The following is a 22,224-nucleotide window of genomic DNA, read 5'->3' as shown; positions in this document are numbered from 1 at the left end:
CATGCGCGGTTGTAAGCGGCTCATTGGGACGTCCCTATCCGATTAAAGTTGAAATGTAAAATGGTAAAGATTAGGGTAAAGTATGACGTCGCAAAGATTCCGCATAGAACTGACATGCATGGATCAGTGGAGGCCTTGCTTCTGTGCGCATACGTCACATTCTTGTCATAGTAAACGATAAATGAAACAAGACACCGCTTCCTGGTCCAGTCAGTTTGAGACTTCGAGAATCAGATGAGTTCACAACCCTAAAGCAAGCTGCTCGCAAATTCATATGCCACTGGATTTAGGGTAAGTAAAATGCATATGAAAAATGTATGGGGAATCTCCATGCATGGCTGATCACATTGTAACAACTAAACTCCATGCTGAAGGAAGTTTCTGATGAACCGTTGGAGTTCATCAGAAACTATTGCACTTCTTTCCCTAGTCAATGATTTTATCATTGAGTTTATTCAGCTATAACAAACTTTGATTACAATAACTTAATGAATTTACTCACTACTTTAGGATGCAATGTATACCCCTGTTTCCATTTGCGATACATTGTAACCTTTTGAGTACTTTATTAAAACGCATTTTATCCATAGGCTAAGCCTACAAAGTTGGTTAACACCCATCTGTCTAATGTCATGTGCTTGTCACACGTAATAATATCCATATAATTCCAATCTTCAAATGTAGTCAGGTTTTGAGTGTATTCGGTCATGAATGGAATTATATTATTTCCTACTTCCTCGAACATTGTCTTGCCTCACCACCTTGTTTTGTCGTTAACTCATTCTCTGTGAAGAGACTTGCACATCCACCGTCCAGCGAAGACAACTGAATAAGGATGTAAACAAGCATTTCCCTAACCGATTAAAATCAACCACGATTTACCGTGGAGCTGAGCGGCGACTAGTGTGGCCAGACTGGAGCTCCGACGTCATTATCAAAACTACAATTTCAGCACCCACAGAATAGCCCGCAATTACACACGACATTGTTGATAACTTCATCTCTGAATGAATAATGTTTATTTGATATGATAGTGTTTTGCTTTTGTTGTTTTGTTTGCTTTTCATGTGTTGTGTGTGTATATATACTGAACAAAAAAATCAACGCAACGATTTTACGGAGTTGCAATTCATATAACGAAATCAGTCAATTGAAATAAATAATGCCCTAATCTATGGATTTCACATTCCTGGGCAGGGGTTCATTCATGGGTGGGCCTTGGATGGCATAGGCTCCACCCACTGGGGAGCCAAGCCCAGCCAATCCGAATGAGTTTTCCCCCCAAAAGGGCTTTATTACAGACAGAAATACTCCTCAGCACCCCCCCCACCCCCCTCAGGTGTAGAATCCGGATGTGGAGGTCCTTGGGCTGGCGTGGTTAAACGTGAGGCCAGTTGGACACACTGCCAAATTCTCTGCAGTCAGCATGCCAATTGCATGCTCCCTCAACTTGAGACATCAGTGACGTTCTGTTGTGACAAAACTGCACGTTTTAGAGTGGCTTTTTATTGTCCCCCAGCACAAGGTGCACCTGTGTAATGATCATGCTGTTTATTTAGCTTCTTCATGTGCCACACCTCTGGTGGATGGATTAACTTGGCAAAGAAGAAATGCTCACTAACAAGGATGTAAACAAATTTGTGCGTATGGAACATTTCTGGATTTCTTTAAAAATTTCAGCTAATGAAACATGGGACCAACACTTTACATGTTGTGTTTACATTTTTGTTCAGTGTAATTGTTTATTGATGTGGTCATGCAGGGCTCATCAGTGAAAGAGACTGGGTCTTAGCATGACTCCCTGCTTTAATAAAAGTTAAATAAATCTAGCCTTAATCGTAGTATACCCTTCAGGGCAGCAGACTGGGAGATTTAGGATGGCATTGACATTGGAGCGCTGCAATTCTTATGACATGTGAAGGCCCACTAAGTTGCTGGCATTTCTTGTCAAGTTGTGTTGGTTCATTGTAGTGAACACCTACCTACCTGCCTTATGCGCTTGTCATCGTGTGTGGTTGCATCCTCCCCATACACCATAATGTCAACATATACAGCAACTCCAGGGCAGACAGTCAGGATGGTGGACTTGATTTTCTGGAAAAAGCAATGTGCCAGCGTAACCTGAACAGCATAAGAGTGCACCAGATCATCCCCCAAAGCCAATTCTTCCTTTGGCCGCCTTTCCTTCTAGTTCTCTGCTGCCAATGACTGGAACGAACTGCAAAAATCACTGAAGCTGAATACTCGTATCTCCCTCACTAGCTTTAAGCACCAGCTGTCAGAGCTGCTCACAGATCACTGCACCTGTACATAGCCCATCTGTAAATAGCCCATCCAACTACCTCATCCCCATACTGTATTTATTTATTTATTTATCTTGCTCCTTTGCACTCCAGTATCTCTAGTTGCACATTCATCTTCTGCACATCTACCATTCCAGTGTTTAATTGCTATATTGTAATAACCCCAACCCTAACCCTTTGCCACCATGGCCTATTTATTGCCTTACCTCCCTTATCCTACTTCATTTGCACATACTGAATATATACTTTTTCTACTGTATTATTGACTGTATGTTTGTTTATTCCATGTGTAACTCTGATGTTGTATGTGTCGAACTGCTTTGCTTTATCTTGGCCAGGTCGCAGTTGCAAATGAGAACTTGTTCTCAACTAGCCTACCTGGTTAAATAAATAACAAATGTGCATCATGAATGCAGTGAGCCAGCAGAAGGTCATGTTAGATTCAGGCACCCATATCGGACTAGCCATGAATCAACGCTCACTTGTAAATGATAAGGAGGTGTTTTTAGAGCCCTATCCTGGAGGTACACCGTGGGGTGTAGAGCTAAGGAGAGGGTGTCAGCGTCGTGGGTTGGATTATCTTCCCTTTCATTGGAGCCCCCGACTTGCTTCCTTGATCTTCAGAGGCTTGTGACTTGGAGTACTTGGTGTTGCCATGCCAAGCTGTCTGTTGTCTTTTCTATATCCAGACAAAGGAGATAGTGTAATTATGGTAGGTATATTGGATTCCCAACATAGTTGAATTGCACAAAAATAGTCTAGAGTACAGGTCATAACAGTACATAAATCTGAAAGATGTCTCATTTAAAGCATATATACAGGTGTTTAAACAACCATTTAATGGTATTGAGGCAGCCATATTCGATTTTGGACGCTATATTGGATTTGTAATTGCAAGAGTATGGGCTGAACAAAAAGCAAAAAAATACATTTTTCAGTGTCTTAGAGCTGATTTTAGATTACAATAGCCACAACATCAAGAGATGTGTAACTGTATGTATTTTGTATATTAATCAGATACCAAAAAGTAAAGCTTACATTGATCATAAATATTCATACTTGATATTTCCACCTATTGTATTTCTGTGTTTACGGGTCTATCTTTTCAAGATGAACTACTTAAATTTCAAATATTTGCAATATCAGAGCTTGTAATATTGGGTTACATGCCAATCCTCCCTCCAGCCAGGCATTATTCTGCACTTTTTTAGTTTAAGTGGTGTCACGATCTATCAATTTAACCACTTTTGCAGTAAACAATTTTTGCACAACCATCCATTTCATAAATGGTAGACATAAGAGACATGGTTGTGTTTTGTTCTACTGCGGTTGGGGGATCTCAAACTATATCCCGTTTTGAGGACTGGCCGCTAGCCGGGTAGTAGTTCAGTGCCATTTCGTCTTCAAAAAGTTTCGTATTAACATCTCCATTAGGCGCTGACACCCATGTATGCATCCCATACAATTATCATTTTAAAAAATACTGTGTTTTTGTTTAAGGAAGGAGTTTAATCAGAAAGGAGCAATGTCAAGTGAAACGGGATCTGAAGAGGCCGTTGGCTCCTCAAGAGTCATTAAGAGTGTTTTCTTTGCCCTCCTCTTGGACTTACTGGGATTCACCCTGATCCTACCTCTCCTCCCATCTATACTGGACCACTACGGCCAAACAGAGGTAAGTGCTCATGTTTGTCTGAGCTCAGTGAGCTGTCCTTTTTTATTACAGTTTAACATTTCAGCCAACTTTTAAAGTTACCCATGATGCATCACGGTCATCACGGTTTTTAATTATCTGGAACATGGCCAATGTCTGTTAATAGTAAATGTGAGCTCCCCTCTTAAAATCTAAATAGTTTTCCTCCCCATCATTATCATCATTAATTAAATACTTTAATTTCATTGTACTATATTGTGAAAGACGAGCATTATATTTGCAATATTGTTGGGTTATCAATGCAATTTTCCATTTTGGTAATATGCCAACTCCAGAAACTGTCATTTGATGTGTTTCTTTGTACACAGAATTTGGGGCCTCACTCTAGGGAGGACAAGGCATGCTTTGTGTGATTAAACCTTTCCATGAGACAGCGTAACAAAATGACACACTTGTCAGCTGATCGAGTGTGTGAAATTTATCAGATTCAGATCTTGCACTCATTTGTAAAAAACATTTTCACGTTTTCCCCCTAACAGGACGGTGTCTATCAGTCACTACAGAGCATTGTGGACTGGTTCAGGGAAGCTGTCGGAGTTCCAATGGAAACAAAATACAACAGTGTCCTCTTTGGAGGTACAGTAACACAACACACTTTATTTAACTACATGTGGTTGTTACAGTTGTGCAAAATATTTTGATGTCTATATTTAGACAAATGGCATTGTTCAAAATAGTAGCTTGTCTTGTGAATGCCAGAAATAGTGTGGTGTCTGTGTATTAAAATGTGTGACTTAAAATTGACCGGATGTTGTGTTATGTCTTAAAATTTGCCAACCAGAAAGGACCATAATCACAGATTATGCTCTCTACATTCTATTGTTCAGGTCTGATTGGATCCCTCTTCTCTCTGCTGCAGTTCGTGTCGTCCCCTTTAACTGGGGCTGCCTCGGATCATTACGGCAGAAAACCGCTACTCATTCTTACCACAGTTTGTGCAATGTTATAGAAATGCAGTTGATTTAAATAAGTGACTTGCCATTTAAGAATAATTTTATTGCTTTTTCATGGCTATGAAACTGGTTAACATATCAGTACATATCTTGGGCAACTCTGTCCATTTCGGTGAGTTATTTGCCCAGTTTGCCAGCCTGATTTGATATGTTTTTAATTGGTATTTTTTTGTGTTCCAGTTGGGATTGATGTCTTCCTATGCAGTCTGGGCAGTTTCCCGTAGTTTCAGCATGTTCCTTTTGTCTCGGGTGATTGGGGGTATTTGCAAGGGTAATGTGAGCCTCTGCACTGCCATGATTGCTGACCTTCCTTGCCCGAAGGCACGAAACAAGGGAATGGTAAGCACTGTGCATAAAGCTCATGCTATGATTTTTTTTTTAAAGACATACTGTACAGTATATGCCATTCAGGATTGAAAGATCTTGATTGAAAGGAGATTGATAATTTAGGAGTATGATTAACCACGGACCATGCGTTCTGTATTGCACTAATACACTAGTTGGACTTTCTTTAGACCTCGTGTATGCATTCTTTAAATTTGGCAATGCATATTTTGTTGTTGTTAGATGATGGTTGGAATTGCCTTCTCGTTGGGATTCACGGTAGGCCCACTGATGGGGGCCTACTTTGCCATTAACTCCAGTAAGGAGGAGGTATTCTACCATGGCCCAGCTGTACTGGCCCTGGTCTTCAGTGCTGCTGACCTACTCTTCATCATTGTTATGCTGCCAGAGACCCTGCCAAAGCAGAACAAGGTGCGATTTCATTGGTATACCTCTTAGGGAGAAAATGAAAACGGCACACTCGAAACTCATCACGGGTTGGGCAGTGTGCTTCATTGCACAGAAAGTAAAAGCCTTGGTCACTCACTTATCTTCTCCCAGTAATGTTTTAATGCAATGATACTATACACAGTGTTTAATCCATATTAGTAAGCGTTTCTGTTTATTATTTCTGACAAGACTGGTATCTGCTCAGACCCAGGTTTACTCAGTGACCTCTGGGATCCAGGAATCAGGAGATCTTCTCAACCCAGTGGCTCTGTTCCATTTCTCTGCCCTCACAAGGACAGAGGACCCACCCTCTAAAGAGAGTGAGTACATATTGATTTATGTGATATTTGTACAGTATGAAATAATTGTCAAACTATACACGGAACAAAAATAAACGCAACATACAACTATTTCATAGATTTTAGTGAGTTGCAGTTCATATAAGGAATCAGTCAATTGAAATACATTCATTAGGCCCTAATCTATGGATTTCACCTGACGAAATACAGATATCCATCTGTTGTTTACATAAAACAAAAAAAAAGCTAGGGCCGTGGATCAGAGAACCAGTCAGTATCTAGTGTGACTACCATTTGCCTAATGCAACGCAACACATCTCCTTCACATAGATCAGGCTATTGATTGTGGCCTGTGGAATGTTGTCCCACTCTTCAATGGCTGTGCGAAGCTGCTGGATATTGGCGGGAAATGGAACACACTATCGTACACGTCAATCCAGAGCATCCCAAACATGTTCAATGGGTGACATGTCTGGTGAGTATGCAGGCTGGAAGAACTAGAACATTTTCAGCTTTGAGTAATTGTGTACAGATTCTTGCGACATGGGGTCGTGGATTATCATGCTGAAACATGAGGTGATAGTGGCGGATGAATGGCACGACAATGAGCCTCCAGGATCTTGTCATGGTATCTCTGTGTATTCAAATCACCATTAATAAAATGCAATTGTGTTCGTTGTCCGTAGCTTATACCTGTCCCCACCATAACCCTACAGCCACCATGAGGCACTCTGTTCACAATGCTGACGTCGGGCAAACTGTTCAGTTACGACGCCAAACTGCAGTGGTTACAAGTGGTCTGCAGTTATTGAAGCCGGTTGGATGTACTGCCAAATTCTCTAAAACAATGTTGGAGGCGACTTATAGAAGAGAAATTAACATTCAAAACTCTGGCAACAGCTCTGGTGGACATTCCTGCAGTCAGCGTGCCAATTGCATGCTCCCTCAACTTGAGACATCTGTGGCATTGTGTTGTGTGACAACTGCACATTTTTAGAATGGCCTTTTATTGTCCCCAGCACAATGTGCACCTGTGTAATGATCATGCTGTTTAATCATCTGCTTGATATGCTACACCTGTCAGGTGGGTGGATTATCTTGGCAAAGGAGCAACTCTCACTAACAGGGATGTAAACAAATTTGTGCTCAACATTTGAGAGAAATAAGATTTTTGTTCATATGTAACATTTCTGGGATCTTTTATTTCAGTTCCAGAAACATGGGATCAACACTTTACATGTTGTGTTTATTTTTGTTCAGTATAAAATATCTATGAATATACCGTAATATATAGAGACCCGCTAGTCTGTATAATGTATATCTTGTCAAGATCTATGCTTAGTATCTATTGAATCTATTGAAAGTACTTCATAATAACCAAAATATTGTGTTGAAATGTACCACAAAGCCTTTTTTATTTGTCCCTGTCTTTTTTCTCTTGGACAACAGAAATGCAAAACCTGAAAGTGTTGGGCCTCATTTACTTCACATATCTCTTCCTCTTCTCTGGTCTTGAGTTTACATTGAGTTTCCTCACCCATCAACGGTTCCAGTTTACAAGGTATGGGTTTAGGGACAAAGAAGGTCAATCCTCAGTCTATTTAGCTCCCTACACTCCAATTTATTTGAATCTGTTCAACCAAAAAGAGGCTACCTTAACTCCTTCAAATGTGCTACGATACTCTTCCATTTTTGCAGCATGCAGCAGGGTAAGATGTTCTTCTTCATGGGTATCACCATGGCACTGATCCAAGGAGGATATGCCCGTAGGATCAAACCAGGGCATCACATCAGGACTGTTCGTCTGGTAAATATCGTACTCATTACTACATGGCTAAGAAATCAGCATCAAGAAATCTTTTAAATAGTCAAGATTAGCTCTGGTATAAAAAATGTTGCCAAAGTCGGTATTCTTAATTTATTTTAGGCAATCATATTACTGATTCCAGCATTTGCTCTCATTGGACTGGCATGGAATTTGAAGATGGTTTACATAGGTTTGATTTTATACTCATTTGGTAAGTTTTCATATCTTCAAAGTTCATTTAAAAAATAAACTAAGTATATCCCTGAGGTGATTTTCCTTTACTCAAACATCTTTGTCACAGCTGCTGCCATTGTTGTCCCTTGTTTGACAACGCTGGTTTCAGATCATGGTAAGATTTCTAACTACTATCATAACCACTATGCACTCGCTCTCTCTTAGATACACACACACAAATCAAATCAAATCATTGTGTAACATGAAACTCCTCTTCTAGGTTCAGCCAATCAGAAGGGCACAGTGATGGGAATCCTACGTAGTTTAGGAGCCCTGGCTCGAGCACTGGGCCCCATAGTGGCATCCTCAGGTGACTTTCTGCATTGAATGTCACATTTTGTAACCGGGCAGAAAAATATTATGTCAGTTGTCAAAGGCTGTGATTTGTGAATAATTTGAATTTCATAACATTTCTGCTGAATGTCTATTTTATTTTTTTGCAGTTTACTGGATTGCTGGAGCAGAGACCTGCTTCATTATCAGCTCAACTTCTTTCATCATACCTCTGGTTTTACTGAGAAGACTGGGAGGGCTCAAACAAGAGTGAAGAGGGTGCTAACAAGCCTTAACACAGGAGCGTTAAAGGGTTCTACCACGACAGACTGTTTCAGAGATACTCCAGACAGCTTTGATATTGTTTTGTTCATTGTTATTTCATTTGTTTACATTTGCTTGGAATGCAAGCTATGAGAAAATAAGTACATATATCATTGACAAATTGTGGTAATATTTTTACATTTTTTTTATAAGTAGTCCATGTATTTTCTTCTCTCTAACCACAAAGCCTTGGCAAAAGATACCGTTATGCTTGTCTACACTGAGCTGCACTGAGGTAGAATTGCAATCACCCTTTTCCTCCTCATACTAGCTAGCAGTAGCCACCGCAGCCATTATCGTAAAACTAGCAGTATTTCAATCTTCTCGATGGAGCAGTGTTGATAAAGGTAGGATTTGGAGTACAGTCACATATCCCATCCCTGCATTGAGGTACGTTTTCCGACCACATCTCGCGCTGTGTCTTAATGTAACCATGATTGCGTTCCGACCTCAGTGCAGCTCAGTGTAAACAAGCCTTGCCATGTAAAATTGGCTTTGTATTTTGGTTTCTGATGTTATACCGTTGAAGTATGTCATATCCCGATTTTTTTAAAAGAAAGAAAATATTCTCTCAACGTGACAAAGTATCTTGTAGAAATTAAATGACAGCATCCAAAATACATTCAATTACGACATTTAGGACTAGCTCATACATTAAAAGGTAGAGCCTGATTGTATCTGTTGACTTTTGCATATGCTAATGTTTCTGTCAGAGTTCTGTAATAGAACTCTAGAATCAGACATTATTTGTTATAATACTATGCTTGATATTGTTGAGTAACACTATGGGAGTATATTTGAGGTACTATTTGTTTATTACTTAAGAAAAGTAAATCAATGAGCTGTTACAATTAAAACATAACATTATTTTATTTTTAAATCAATTGAATGTAGTATCAGTATTGAGATTATTCAAAATATCTTTATCTATATTAAAAAAGCTCTGAGTTTGTGTGATATTGTGTTGCCTTGCCCTTTATGCATTATACTCTTATTTACCACACAATGATCATGCAACATCCTCATTCCCACTGTAAAAATGAATGAAAACAAAAATGTTTGCTCTTAATTGGTGGTTAGATTTAAAATCACATTTTAGGAAGACCAATTGTAGAAATAGGCACAGGGTTTATGACTGGCTGTAGTAACTAATGATAAACGTACAGGTGAGGGCGCTGCTGTACCTGTTGGTCGGTCAAATAATGTAAACTTTACATATAAACTAGCTTCTGAGGCAGAGAGTACCACAGTATGAGTCTCAATACCCATAAAACCTAGCGGTCAAACAAGGAAATGCAGTAGTTACAATTGTTTTTCCACCATTTATTTTTTCCATAGGGGATTTTAGAAACACTTAGGCTTACTTGGGCATTTTGGGCATTTTGAGAACTGTGTAAATCTCTCTAGGACAAGGTGACATGTCAATATATTTGCCTGTATTTACCCCACAAAAATGAAATGCTAATTAGCTGCTGATGTGACTATCATAAAGAACTACAAATGCCATGATGAACTGGACGAGGCTGCCGAATCGAGACAAAGGTATGAATCTCTGGATTAACTATCTAAAGTTAGCTAAATGTAGTAATTATTAAATAGGCTACATTTCTTTTAAATTGACAATTCTGAGAACTGTCTTGTGCAGGTTTTAAATTGACATGATACCAGTTAGCCAAGTTGTCAGCCAGAGATAAAGTGCAGGAGCTTGCAGGGATTTGTAGTTTTGCATGAGTTATTTGGGTGTGCGAGACTTGACATCAGAAGAGTTACAGAGTGTGTTAAGTGGTGGTGTCCCATCCTTTCAGGTTGTTGCCCTGAGGAAGGACTAAATACATTTAAATAGTGGAGTAGAGTGGTATTTTTTATGATTTTATTTATTTATTTGTATTTTTGAGAGTGTTGTATTACATGGTAGGGTATTTGTTTCATTTTCAAGTAAAGTATAAGGGAGTTGTACTCCAGTCTAGTAGGTGGCGGTAATGCAACATTTATTGGATGCCAACCACTGTTAAATCTCATTGAAGAATAATGTGTCTCAGTAAGGTTGGTTTCTTAGCGTTCATAGCAATGGTTATGAACTGTACCACAGAAATGGAATGTAAATCACCGAAAATAGATGTTGTGGTGGCAGCTGCAGAGTATTTAGGTGTACGAGATTTTACTGACAAGCGTTACAAGGTGCGTTGAGCAATAGTGTCCCGGCCTGGTGTATAGTAAGAGAGTAGTGGAATAGTGGTGAGGTTTTAATTCATGGGTGTAGGGTTGGTTGGTACAATTAATTAATTTAATGCACAATAACGTTAAGTTAATGCACAATAACGTTGGTGGCCAGCAGCCGATAAACCTTACAGAAGAATAATGCGTGGGCGATACCGGTCGACAGGAGCTGTGTTCGAATAGTCATACTAACCGTACAATTTGTGACGTAATTGAGTATATAGGATCATAGTATGTGTATAGTTAGTATGCCAAAAGTTCCCGGATGTCGTACTAAATTCCCAAAAATACGAAGTATACAAGCAGTGGACACCAAAGACATCAGTAGATTTATAATTGAACACATTTATGAAGATTTTACACTATTGTGGAGAGATATACTGCTTGGATTCTTTACCTACGATAGAAATAAACTGAAACAATTTTATGTACTTAATTTCATTATTCTTTTTGCCAAATTTCATATTCACAAATGTAAATTTACAAACAAAACACCACATTTTCTTAACTTACAAACATTTATTGAACTATATTTTAAGACAATTAAATACTCTGCTAACAAAAAAAGCTGTTAGAATTATATGTCCCTTAAGGTCCTTATGTAATGTGATATTGTACCCCCCAGCCCAATTGTCCTTTGTATATTATTTATATATACTTGTGTTCCCACATGTACTTCCTGTATTGATTTGTTGTTAATAAAATACAAATATATAACAGTGGACACTTTCCGTGCTTTTATGGACTATAATGCCGTTCACAAAATAGGCGTGGCTTTTCAGATTTTGAAGTAAATGACGGAAAATATGCAGCGGAAGTTCTACGAGGGCGGATACAAGTTCATTGCTTTAACTAATTATGACAAATGTTAAAATGTTGAGCAATGTAATAAAGTCATCACTTTTCAAATAAGTTATGTTGGCTGACAATTTCTTAACTACGCTATGCTTTGAACCGCATAGAATTACAGCAGTATTTTATTTATATTTTTGTATTATTATGAATTGTTTTTGTTTGCATTACAGCAGTATGTACGGGTATGTTAGCTACTGTTACAAGGTTAGTTGGCTACTAATACATCGAATTTACCAGGCAGTATATTAACTATATGCAAACTAACTACCCAACGTTTATTGATTTGATTATTCACGTCATTCTTAGATAAGTAGTATAGTCGCAGTGCGTTCTCAATGGACATTGTTAATTCTGTCTGTCTACTCCGATATCAGAGCACTATTGTCTGAGCGTGCCAGAGCGCAGAATAACTGATGAATTTACGAACGTCCAATATGGCCGGTGTCAGTAAACGTCGGCAAAGAAGCGTGATTAAATTGTTGTCAGCAGCAGAGTTCAGTCACCATCGCTCTAGATAACATGAAAACAGCCTACTAGCTCTTCTAGGGCATGTAGAATGGTCAGAGTGAGGAACGCCCAGAATTGCGGGCTGCAGTTGCACACTATTGAAGCTTGGTGCTACATCATGTGCACTCTGGGTGCTCAAATTTTCCACAGCTGACTTGCCTGAGAGTTGTGTTCAACCGATGTCATGCTATGTTTGTACAGTAACTGTGTAGTCAGCTAACTGTGTGCATATATATATATATATATACACGACAGAAACATGACCATCTGACTTCAACTGGCAATCACGAAACAGGAGATGGACAAGGTAAGATTAAGGATGCAGTTTGTTATTGAGAAATGCCTATAGCTAGCCAAGCGAAGTAGCTAACTAGCTACATTCGCATGCTGAAACCAGGATGCTAGATAACAACTGTTGTGTAATACTAAACTGCCATATGGCAGCCAGTTGTCGGTTTGTTTGATTGGACATGACTATCATGAAATTCGACCTCGACGATTGTATTTCACGCCGAATGATTAACGTTATGTAGCTAGCTAGCTAAGATTGATCGTCGCTAGTACCGTTTTACATGTGCACGAGCTAGGCTAACCATAACAAACCAATTAAGCTTGAGTGGATGGGCTAGGTAGGCACTGACGCATTACTGTATCCCTGACAGGCGCCACTAGCAATTGGAAGCCGAGATAGTTTTAACTGACTTGTTAAACTAATGTTTGTATTCGTGACGTTGCAGACCCAATGTCCTTGGCCATTGCACTTGTGTTGGCTTTGAAATTACTTCCCTTACCTGCTAGTGTTCACGTACACTTGTCGTTAACTTAGACATATCTTTCCTTGTTAGTTAAATTTCAATGTAATATTATTGGTTAATTTCTTATTTGCTTTGGTATATTGCAGCAGAGCAAATTGTCACCTGCAGTCCAGCCCTTTGTTCCAAAAGTCCAGCAGGAAGGGAGATTGGAGGCCCCTAAACAACTGACAACTTCACTGCCCCTGACACTACCAAACCCTTATCTGTTAGATCAAGGTTCTAGAAGGTAGGACTAATTAATTTATTGTTTCCATACATTTCTCTAAAGCAAGTACTTGCCGGAGTTGGTGTAGGGTAGTGTGTTTTTAAATGGTAAACTATTTGGTATATTCTGTCATAGAGAAGAAACATAGCTATTTTGCCATTTGTCTTCAGTTTATTGCAGATTGCGTAGCTAACATGATTGTGGAGTGAACTCGTTCATTTCTAAATCTCCATCCAGGCATCAGACTGGTAAGTCTACTTCAGGTGACGACTCGAGAAAGAGCCCCAGGCAGAGGCCATCAACCACTGATGGTATGCGAGGAGACGCACAGAGCAAGCATGGCTACATCAGCAGCCGTCGTACCAAAGGGACAACTGAAACCAGTGCATACACAGCTGGAGAACGACTCATACGTGATCAGCAGACAAAGGTCTGTTTAATTATACTGACCACTTTGAAACCAAACTAGAATATAGCTTAATACAAACAAATTTACTTTAATGTGTATTCGTATATCTCAACTGATCCCCCCCCCCCCCCCCCCCCCCCCCCCCCAACTTCACAGGCATCAAAATCTAGTTCTGAGTTTGGTTCTCAGGACAATAACATGATCAGGACATCCTTGGATGCACCAAGAAGAGGTAATCACACATGTTGCATATAACGCACACATATTCATAATGTTTTGTTAATGGTAGGTATCAATGTTCCCTCAAATTGTGCAACTTCCAGCGTGTGTTTACTGTGAACACTGAGGCTGTACCCGCTATAAGTTACAGTTTCAGACAGTGGTCATAATTTAGGCCTTCCAGGGTGGCCTACCATCAAAAATAATGGAGAAAATGTATCCCATAACATTTTAACATGGAAATAGCTGTTCTATCATCCAGCCTACAGTAGCAACCAATGTGTGGTATTTAATGTAGTCCTACATTCCATGAGACTTTTGAAAAACACATGTAGGGCTTGACAAGGTGACTGAAAATGTTGTTTGATGCAATAAACCACTTTACAAAATAAAATGCATTATTATTCCTATACTACTATTACAGAGAATAAGACAAATTATGATACCCTCTGCCTATTGACTACTTTGTTTATTCAAGACCGTCTCAAAATACTGCCCCTTTAAGACAAAAAAAGCTTTTTACCTGACTCGCTTTTCAAAGATGTCTAGAAATGTACTTGTGTTGTGCTCTTGTAGGAAGTAATCACTCCCCCATTGCGGACTACAAATGAACTATAACTGGGCTAATAACTCTCACTAACTAGTAAAGGATGTGAACAAATGTGCTCACGTGGCTACATGCAGCTCTCACTTTGATCTCAAAACAAGCGCATCTACACATGACCGCTCAACACAGGCCAGATCAAAGTGAAAGTGTAGTTAAACAGTGTAATTATTCCCTCCAAGGCAATCAAACAAGTGAAATTCAACGGCCCAGACACGAGATGTATGTGTCAGGGTCTACAGGACTACAAAAGAAAAGCTAGCATGTCATGGACGCGTCACGCTTCCAGACAAACTAAACACCTTCTTTGCCCGCTTTGAGGATAATACAGTGCCACCGTCGTCGCCCGCTAACAACGGCTAACCATCTCTGCAGCACTCCACTAATCAGACCTTTATGGTAGAGTGGCCAGACAGAAGCTACTCCTCAGTAAAGGGCACATGATAGTCTGCTTGGAGTTTGCCAAAGGGCAACTAAAGACTCAGTCTATGTGAGACAAGATTTTCTGGTCTGATGAAACCAAGATGTAACTTTTTGGCCTGAATGCCAAGCATCACGTCTGGAGAAAACCTGGCACCATCCCTTCGGTGAAGTATGGTGGTGGCAGCATCATGCTGTGGTATTGTTTTTTTTTTTTTTTTTAGCGACAGGGACTGGAAGACTAGTCAGGATCGAGGGAAAGATGAGTGAAGCAAAGTACAGAGATCCTTGATGAAAACCTACTCCAGAGCAGTCAGGATCTCAGACTAGGGTGAAGGTTCACCTTCCAACAGGACAACAACCCTAAGCACACAGCCAAGACAACACAGGAGTGGCTACGGGGACAAGTCTCGGAATGTCCTTGAGTGGCCCAGCCAGAGCCCGGACTTGAACCCGATCGAACATCTCTGGAGAGACCTGAAAATAGCTGTGTAGCGACACTCCCCATACAACCTGACAGAGCTTGAGAGGATCTACAGAGAAGAAGGGGAGAAACTCCCCAAATACAGGTGTGCCAAGCTTGTAGCGTCATACCCGAGAAGACTCTATGCTCTAATTACTGCCAAAGTTCATTCAACAAAGTACAGAGTAGAGTCTGAGTACTTATATAAATGTTATATTTCCGTTTTTGTTTTTATTACATTTGCAAACATTTCTAAAAACCTGTTTTTGCTTTGTTATGGGGTATTGTGCATTATGGGGTGTATTGTCTAGATTGAGGGGGAAAAAATATTTAAATCATTTTAGAATAAGGCTGTAACGTAACAAATTGTGGAAGAAGTGAAAGGGTCTGAATGCTTTCCGAATGCACTTTATATACTCTTCCATTTGCAAGAAACTTTTTTTCTTTAGTGTGGTGTTTTATTTGCTTTGTTTGCAGTGGGGTTTAGAGGGACCAGATCTGCCCCAAAGTCATCAGAGAGATCTGAACCTGCCCAGTTGGATCTTGTCACGTTTGAGGTGAAAATGGCTGAATTCCCAGAGCTGGGTGGTTTGGCACCCGGCAGTCCGGCACTTCCTGCCCCACAGAAACCTGGAACCTGCTGGGGATCAGCCTCACCATCCCTCACCCCCCATCATCAGAGCTCAGTATGCACTAGTAAGGTAGGTCTACTGAGCTATAGCAGGCTGTCATAATGTCATAAATTAGAAATAACATTTATCTTAAGAAATGCCATTTGATTTTTGGATCTGTAGACTACACCAGTAAGAAAAGGACAAAGACAGGACCCCAGTCGATGCACCGCTTCCAGTGAAAATAGTGATGCATCCTTGACTATCGCACAAGGTACTGGACCTTTTTAAATTTAGCATTCAAAAGTAATTTAATGGTTTTTGCTGTATGCCATTAAGAAAATAATCAATGTACTTGACCCATTCAGGTCAGACTGTGGAGGCAGTTTCACAGAGCAGTGGCCTAGCAGTGACCTCCTGGGCCAATGTGGCCTCCCAGCCTCCAAAGAAAGTAATCCCCAAGAAAACGGTCAATAATGGCACTCCGTCCCAGGTACTGTGTGTGCTTGATGCAAATCCTACTGTACATCTCGATCTAGCTAAAGTGCCCCCTTGCTCTCAAACTGATATGTTTAAGCTTTGATGATTTACTGAGTTGACCAACATTTTCACTTTTGAAGAGAATTTGACCTTTTGTCTTGTCCTTAATTAGAAGGAAACATCTGTGCAGCAAGAAGAACAAGCCTCTGAGAAGAAAAAGAAAGGGAAGAAGAAGAAGAAGAAATCCAAAATGCCGGGTGAAGTTGGAGCGTTAGAGGAGTCTGAGGACCTGGTCATTTATCAGGAGCCACCCAAGTTTGAGGTGCAATAAGTAACAGTGCACATGTACAAATACTAAGTTTATTAGGTACACCCGTGTCGGTCCCTCCTTTGCCTCCAGAACGGCCTAAATTCTTCAGAGGCATGGATTCTACAAGGTGTGGCATTCAAGCGTAGCTCAATTGGTATCATCCCCACACCATTACACCACCGTCATCAGCCTGTACCATTGACACCAGGCAGGATGGGCCCATAAATCCATGCAGCTTATGCCAAATCATGACTCTGCCATTAGCATGACGCAACGGGAACCAGGATTTGTCGGACCAGGCAATGTTTTTCCACTCCTCCAGTGTTGGTGATCGTGTGCCCACTGGAGCCGCTTCTTTATTTTAGCTGATAAGAGTGGAACCTGTGTGGTCGTCTGCTGCAATAGCCCATCCGTGACAAAGACCGACAAGTTGTGTGTTTCGAGATGCTGTTCTGCACACCGCTGTTGCACTGCGCCGTTATTTGCCTGTGTTTGGCCTGCCTGTTAGCTTGCACGATTCTTGCCATTCTCTTCTTGCCATTCTCTTACCTCTCTCATCAACGAGATGTGCCGCTGCCTGGCACCGATGATCATACCACGCTCAAAGTCGCTTAGGTCAATTGTTTTGCCCATTCTAACATTCAATCGAACAGTAACTGAATGCCTCTGTCTGCTTGCTTTATATAGCTGGCCACGTAACTCACTGTTGGTGCAAACTATTTTTGTGAACGGGGTGGTGTACCTGTTAAACTGGCCACTGAGCTCTATAGTTATGTTTTAATAATATGCTCAAAAGTGCTTTCTAGTGTAAAGAGGGATATTTTAAAACACATCAAGAGACCTCCCATTTATTTAACCTACCTAGGGAAGTCAGTTGAGAACAAATGATTATTTACAATGATGGCCTACCCCTGCCAAACCCTCCCTTAACCCAGATGATGCTGTGCCAATTGTGCACTGCCTATTTTTAAGAAATCAAATGTATTTATTAATAGAGCCCCTTTTACAACAGTAGTTGCTACAGTGTTTATACAGAAACTGAGCCTAAAACCCCACACTGATGATATTTAGTATCAAATCAATTGAATTTATTTGTTGACTGTTTATTTTCCTCCTAGGATGAAGAAGAGTTTCCAGACTTGTCTCTGGCCTTCGCTGGTTTAGCCAGAGTGCAAGGCCACAACTCAGTAGTGTTGAGCAACATGGCAAAACTAGTCAACAAGGAGGTAGGGAATTAACATTACTCTTGAAAAAACAAACCAGAAGCATTATAAATGAAATTACAACTTAATTGAATCAATAATCAATACACATATATTTGTATTTCTGGTAAAGGAGGGTCACAGAGAAGGAACAGGACTCCAGCCAGGTGACCAAAACAAGGACAAAGCCACAGCAGGAAAAGCTCTCCCTTCAGAGACAAAGAAGGGACAGGTCAGCATTGAACTTTACTCATGATTTATAGGAAAATATTGAAATCTGATTCAGGTGGCTTATTCTGTACAGACACTGTTCATGATGTTAGAAGAGCAGTTGTTGTGTAACTTTGTCCAAATGGTTATTCTTGTAAATGATGAAACCTTCTCATCAGAAAGCTGAGAAGACCAGTGGGAAGAAGAGCAAAGTCCCTGTGCAGCTGGATATTGGGAATATGTTGGCGGCCCTGGAGAAGAAACAGCAAACTCAGAAAGACAAGCAGGACACCAAAGGGGTCATCCTCTCAGGTTATATTACAGCAGAAAAAAACTTCAGTCATTTCTTTTTTTTTTTACTCATGGAACTTTTACATGAAAAGTGCTTGAAAAATAGCACTGATGATGATACACATTGCCACATTGCTACCCACGTTTTGCATCATGCTATTCTAACATATCTTCGACACTTGTTACTATGTAGTTGGTGGGTCGCTACCTGTAGGCCATAAGAACGCACTAATCCAGAAGAAACCATGGACACAGGATAAGATAGCCCACAACCCCTTGGACTCGACCAGCCCTCTGGTAAAGAAGGGCAAGCAGAGAGAGGTTCCCAAAGCTAAGAAACCCACACCACTGAAAAGGGTGAGTCTCTCAGACCCCAGCTATCTGGAAATATGTATGGACTGTGTTATCATTCCCTAGCTTGGATTAACTCTGCCTTTCTTTACTCCCACAAACATTTTCTGTGATGATTAAATGTTTTTACCCTAATGAATGCTTTGCTGAATGGTGCACTGCTATTGGACGAGATAATGCTTGATAAGCCTTACTTTATCATGCATTTTAGACCAATCTGTCTTTAAATACGTTTTTATAGTCCTGTACTCTACTGCCACCCTTTACCAGTATTGTTTTGTCTGTTCAATCTGCAGGTGATTCTCAAGGAGAGGGAAGACAGGAAACAGAACCGTTTGCTGGAGGAGCGGGCACTGCCCCCTTCAAGTGAAGAATCCAAGATGGCCGGCGACATAACAGAGGAGCTGTGTGAGGCCATCGGCATAGATCAGGACCAGCGTGACTCTACAGGTCAGACAGAACTTCACTTCATCATTTTTAGAGTAGAAAATGTACTTGGTGTAAGTATTTCTGACTAAGTGTAAGAGGTAATGTGTGTGTGTGTGTGTGTGTGTGTGTGATACTTCAGATGTAAGCAGCAGCCCTACTAGCCCCCCTGTGCTTGAGGAGCAGTCAGAAGTACATGGGGAGACTGAGGGGGACACTGAGGAGGAGACTGAGAAGGAGACGGAGGAGACTGAAGAGCCAACCAACCAGTCTCAGCCACAGCCCTGCCCTCCCTCTCGACCCAAAATCCACAGCAGGAAATTCAGAGAGTAAGCCATCATGGTTTCCATTTCTTACACTGGCAAGATAAGATTCTAAACATATACTCTTAACCATACTGGATGACACACACACACCATTTAAATATTGTCTCCCAGTTACTGCAGCCAGGTGCTGAGTAAAGATGTGGACGAGTGTGTGACCAACCTGCTGAAAGAGCTGGTGCGCTTCCAGGACCGGCTGTACCAGAAAGACCCTATGAAGGCCCGCATGAAGAGACGTCTGGTCATGGGCCTCCGGGAGGTCCTCAAACACCTCAAACTCAGGAAGGTCAAGTGTGTTGTCATCTCCCCCAACTGTGAACGGATCCAATCTAAAGGTACAGTATACTCATTAGACTTAACTTCTACAACCTGGGTTTCCTGTGTTGACTGAGATTCCAGGGGCATTATCTCACCATTCTCTTTAGAATTGTTGCTTTTCATTGTTTATATTGTACACGCAAGAGAAAAATGACAATACCCAGTCCTTGTAATGTAAGTAGATTTTAAGTAGGTGAAATGAACTTTTCTCATGTTTTGCCCTTTTTTCAGTGTTTACAGTGCACAATGCTAAGGATCATGTATTCCCTCTTCCACAGGCGGTCTGGATGAAGCTCTCCACACCATCATTGACACCTGTCGGGAGCAGGGTGTTCCCTTTGTGTTTGCCCTCTCCAGGAAGGCCCTGGGCCGGTGTGTCAACAAAGCTGTGCCTGTCAGCCTTGTGGGCATCTTTAACTACGATGGAGCACAGGTATGGGCATTCAATAAAACTGGAGGCTTAGTAAGTGCTGCTGGACATTTTTGTTTAGTCTTAATGATACAATGTTAGAGACTTGAGTCACGTATTGCATGATAAAAACCAGAGACTAAGAAGATCATTGTTCTCTTGAAACTGTTAAGTGGTGCGTGCATGGATGTGGTTACGGATTGTCTTTGATTCTACAGGATCATTACCACAAAATGATTGAACTGTCGTCAGAGGCGAGGAGAGCTTATGAGGTGATGATAGAAAACTTGGAGTTGACATCACAAGGAGAACAAGAGAACCAAGCAGATCAGCTGAGCACTGGGCCACTGCCATCTCTACCAGCCTGCTCAGAAACAGAGGAGCCAGAGTACAGTAAGCGAACAAGTTCCATTCACTGACTGTCAAAAGCAATTTACATTACACTAAATACTTGTGTGGAATCTGCCATGACTGGAATCTCCTTCAAACATTTCCCTAGGTTAATTTCCATTTAGCTACGTTCCTTGGCGATGCATGGGTGGCCTGATCTGGGCTTAGAACAGTTAGTGTAAATTGTCTTAGCTGATAAGAAAAACAGGTATTTACCAAGCCTGTTTCTCTGCTTAGTTTATGTAAGGTGGGGTACTAACTGAATGAAGGACTGCTCTATGATTTTGTTTATTTTCTCTAAATCCCTCTTTCCTCAGTAAAACTGTGGAAGAAAATGCTGGAGAAGGAATGCAATCACAAGTTTTTAAACTTCGAGGAGCAGTTTAGCTCCGTCCCCAGGGCCAGTGACTGTAAAGAACAGATGGATGAGAAGAGTTGATGATGGAGACTGTGCCTAAAAACCCACTTGATGCCAGCGCTGACTGTCAGTCCTGAAGGAAATACTTGATGGCACACTATAGCACGATTAACCCCCTGATGTTGCATCCCAAATGGCACCCTATTCCTTATATAGTGCTATATTTTCTTTGACCGAGCCCTATGAGTGCTAGGTTAGGGAATATTGTGCCATTTCAGATGCTGACAGATCAAAATTGATCTATTTCCTGGGACCAAATCAATCTCTAGAAGTGACCCTTCAGCATGTATTTACACTGCTCCATGATGACAGGTTTATTTACCTAATGTGCCTATATAAAATAGAATCAAAGTATACTTTATCTGTGAATGTTAGATGAGCGACATGACCTCAAGATGTCCACAGTAGTTTTTTTTCTGAAACAATGTAAATGCCACTAAAATGGTTTTGTTTTCTTGTGTTCAAATTAGGCATATTATTTCCTTTGTCAATCATGTGTGTACTTACTGTATAAGGTTGAGATTCAGTGATTGTTTCTTTGAGGCTACACCAGTCAACAAATGTCTGCTGTCATATACACTGATATGAACTTTGGTCTTTGACATTAGCCAAACAATAAAATTATGATTTTATTCTTAAGAGACAATGTTTTGTCTTTAAATAATTGTCAATACCTAATAAAGGTTATATAATTTTGTCAATTTACTTTGTTACATTCATGTGCAGTACTTTAATAGCATTTTTTTAATTGTTAAATGTCTTTTAATACAGATATTAAAATAATTATGGTTCAATGATCAATAATGATCTGAAGTGATATATATTGTATTTTTGATGTATATTGTTTTTACATTCTATTCCTTCAGATGCATCATTTTGAATGTGACTGTAGTGACAATGCAGTAAAACTGCCCCCAAATCAAAATGATCAAAGCTGTACAACGAATCAGTTATTCTTGTTTTAAGCAATTACAATGAAAAATCTTATTCAACATTCATCTAATGTCTTAACTCTTGAATATGGATAGTTAAGTGAGTTTGCTTGTTATGCTTTGTGTGTAACCTGTGGTGAGTGTTTTAATCTCAAGAAATA

General features: G+C 40.4%; 2 protein-coding genes across 6 annotated transcripts; both read left to right on the top strand.

The window, feature by feature from the left end:
* Positions 1 to 163: 163 nt before the first annotated feature.
* On the top strand, positions 164 to 9,635 carry mfsd10 (major facilitator superfamily domain containing 10). 3 transcript variants are annotated; one of them, XM_021605562.2, is made up of 13 exons: positions 164 to 291; positions 3,804 to 3,975; positions 4,494 to 4,590; positions 4,842 to 4,945; positions 5,148 to 5,306; positions 5,535 to 5,723; positions 5,947 to 6,061; positions 7,490 to 7,601; positions 7,739 to 7,847; positions 7,968 to 8,058; positions 8,191 to 8,196; positions 8,302 to 8,391; positions 8,525 to 9,635. In XM_021605562.2, the coding sequence occupies exons 1-13, from the start codon at positions 275 to 277 to the stop codon at positions 8,626 to 8,628; spliced, it is 1,365 nt and encodes a 454-aa protein (XP_021461237.2). In that variant the 5' UTR covers positions 164 to 274; the 3' UTR covers positions 8,629 to 9,635. The 3 variants fall into 3 exon arrangements, with proteins under 3 accessions (XP_021461237.2, XP_021461235.2, XP_021461236.2); XM_021605560.2 differs by having other exon boundaries at positions 8,149 to 8,196; XM_021605561.2 differs by having other exon boundaries at positions 170 to 291; positions 3,808 to 3,975; positions 8,149 to 8,196.
* A 432-nt stretch (positions 9,636 to 10,067) lies between these two features.
* On the top strand, positions 10,068 to 22,096 carry LOC110525443 (selenocysteine insertion sequence-binding protein 2). Of its 3 annotated transcripts, none has more exons than XM_036979577.1 (18): positions 10,068 to 10,220; positions 13,159 to 13,298; positions 13,515 to 13,707; positions 13,843 to 13,918; positions 15,870 to 16,093; positions 16,187 to 16,277; positions 16,372 to 16,496; positions 16,656 to 16,805; positions 17,912 to 18,019; positions 18,129 to 18,227; positions 18,385 to 18,517; positions 18,690 to 18,853; positions 19,144 to 19,297; positions 19,416 to 19,602; positions 19,711 to 19,931; positions 20,193 to 20,347; positions 20,542 to 20,716; positions 21,031 to 22,096. In XM_036979577.1, exons 3-18 carry the CDS (start codon positions 13,591 to 13,593, stop codon positions 21,150 to 21,152), a joined length of 2,301 nt encoding a protein of 766 aa, XP_036835472.1. In that variant the 5' UTR covers positions 10,068 to 10,220; positions 13,159 to 13,298; positions 13,515 to 13,590; the 3' UTR covers positions 21,153 to 22,096. The 3 variants fall into 3 exon arrangements, with proteins under 3 accessions (XP_036835472.1, XP_021461229.2, XP_021461228.2); XM_021605554.2 differs by lacking the exon at positions 10,068 to 10,220 and adding an exon at positions 12,199 to 12,564 and having other exon boundaries at positions 16,659 to 16,805; XM_021605553.2 differs by lacking the exon at positions 10,068 to 10,220 and adding an exon at positions 12,200 to 12,564.
* The last annotated feature ends 128 nt before the right edge of the window (positions 22,097 to 22,224 follow it).

The sequence above is a fragment of the Oncorhynchus mykiss genome, chromosome 6 (genome assembly GCF_013265735.2).
Source record: "Oncorhynchus mykiss isolate Arlee chromosome 6, USDA_OmykA_1.1, whole genome shotgun sequence".
Taxonomy (NCBI): domain Eukaryota; kingdom Metazoa; phylum Chordata; class Actinopteri; order Salmoniformes; family Salmonidae; genus Oncorhynchus; species Oncorhynchus mykiss.
This window is presented reverse-complemented; position numbering and strand designations above follow the sequence as displayed.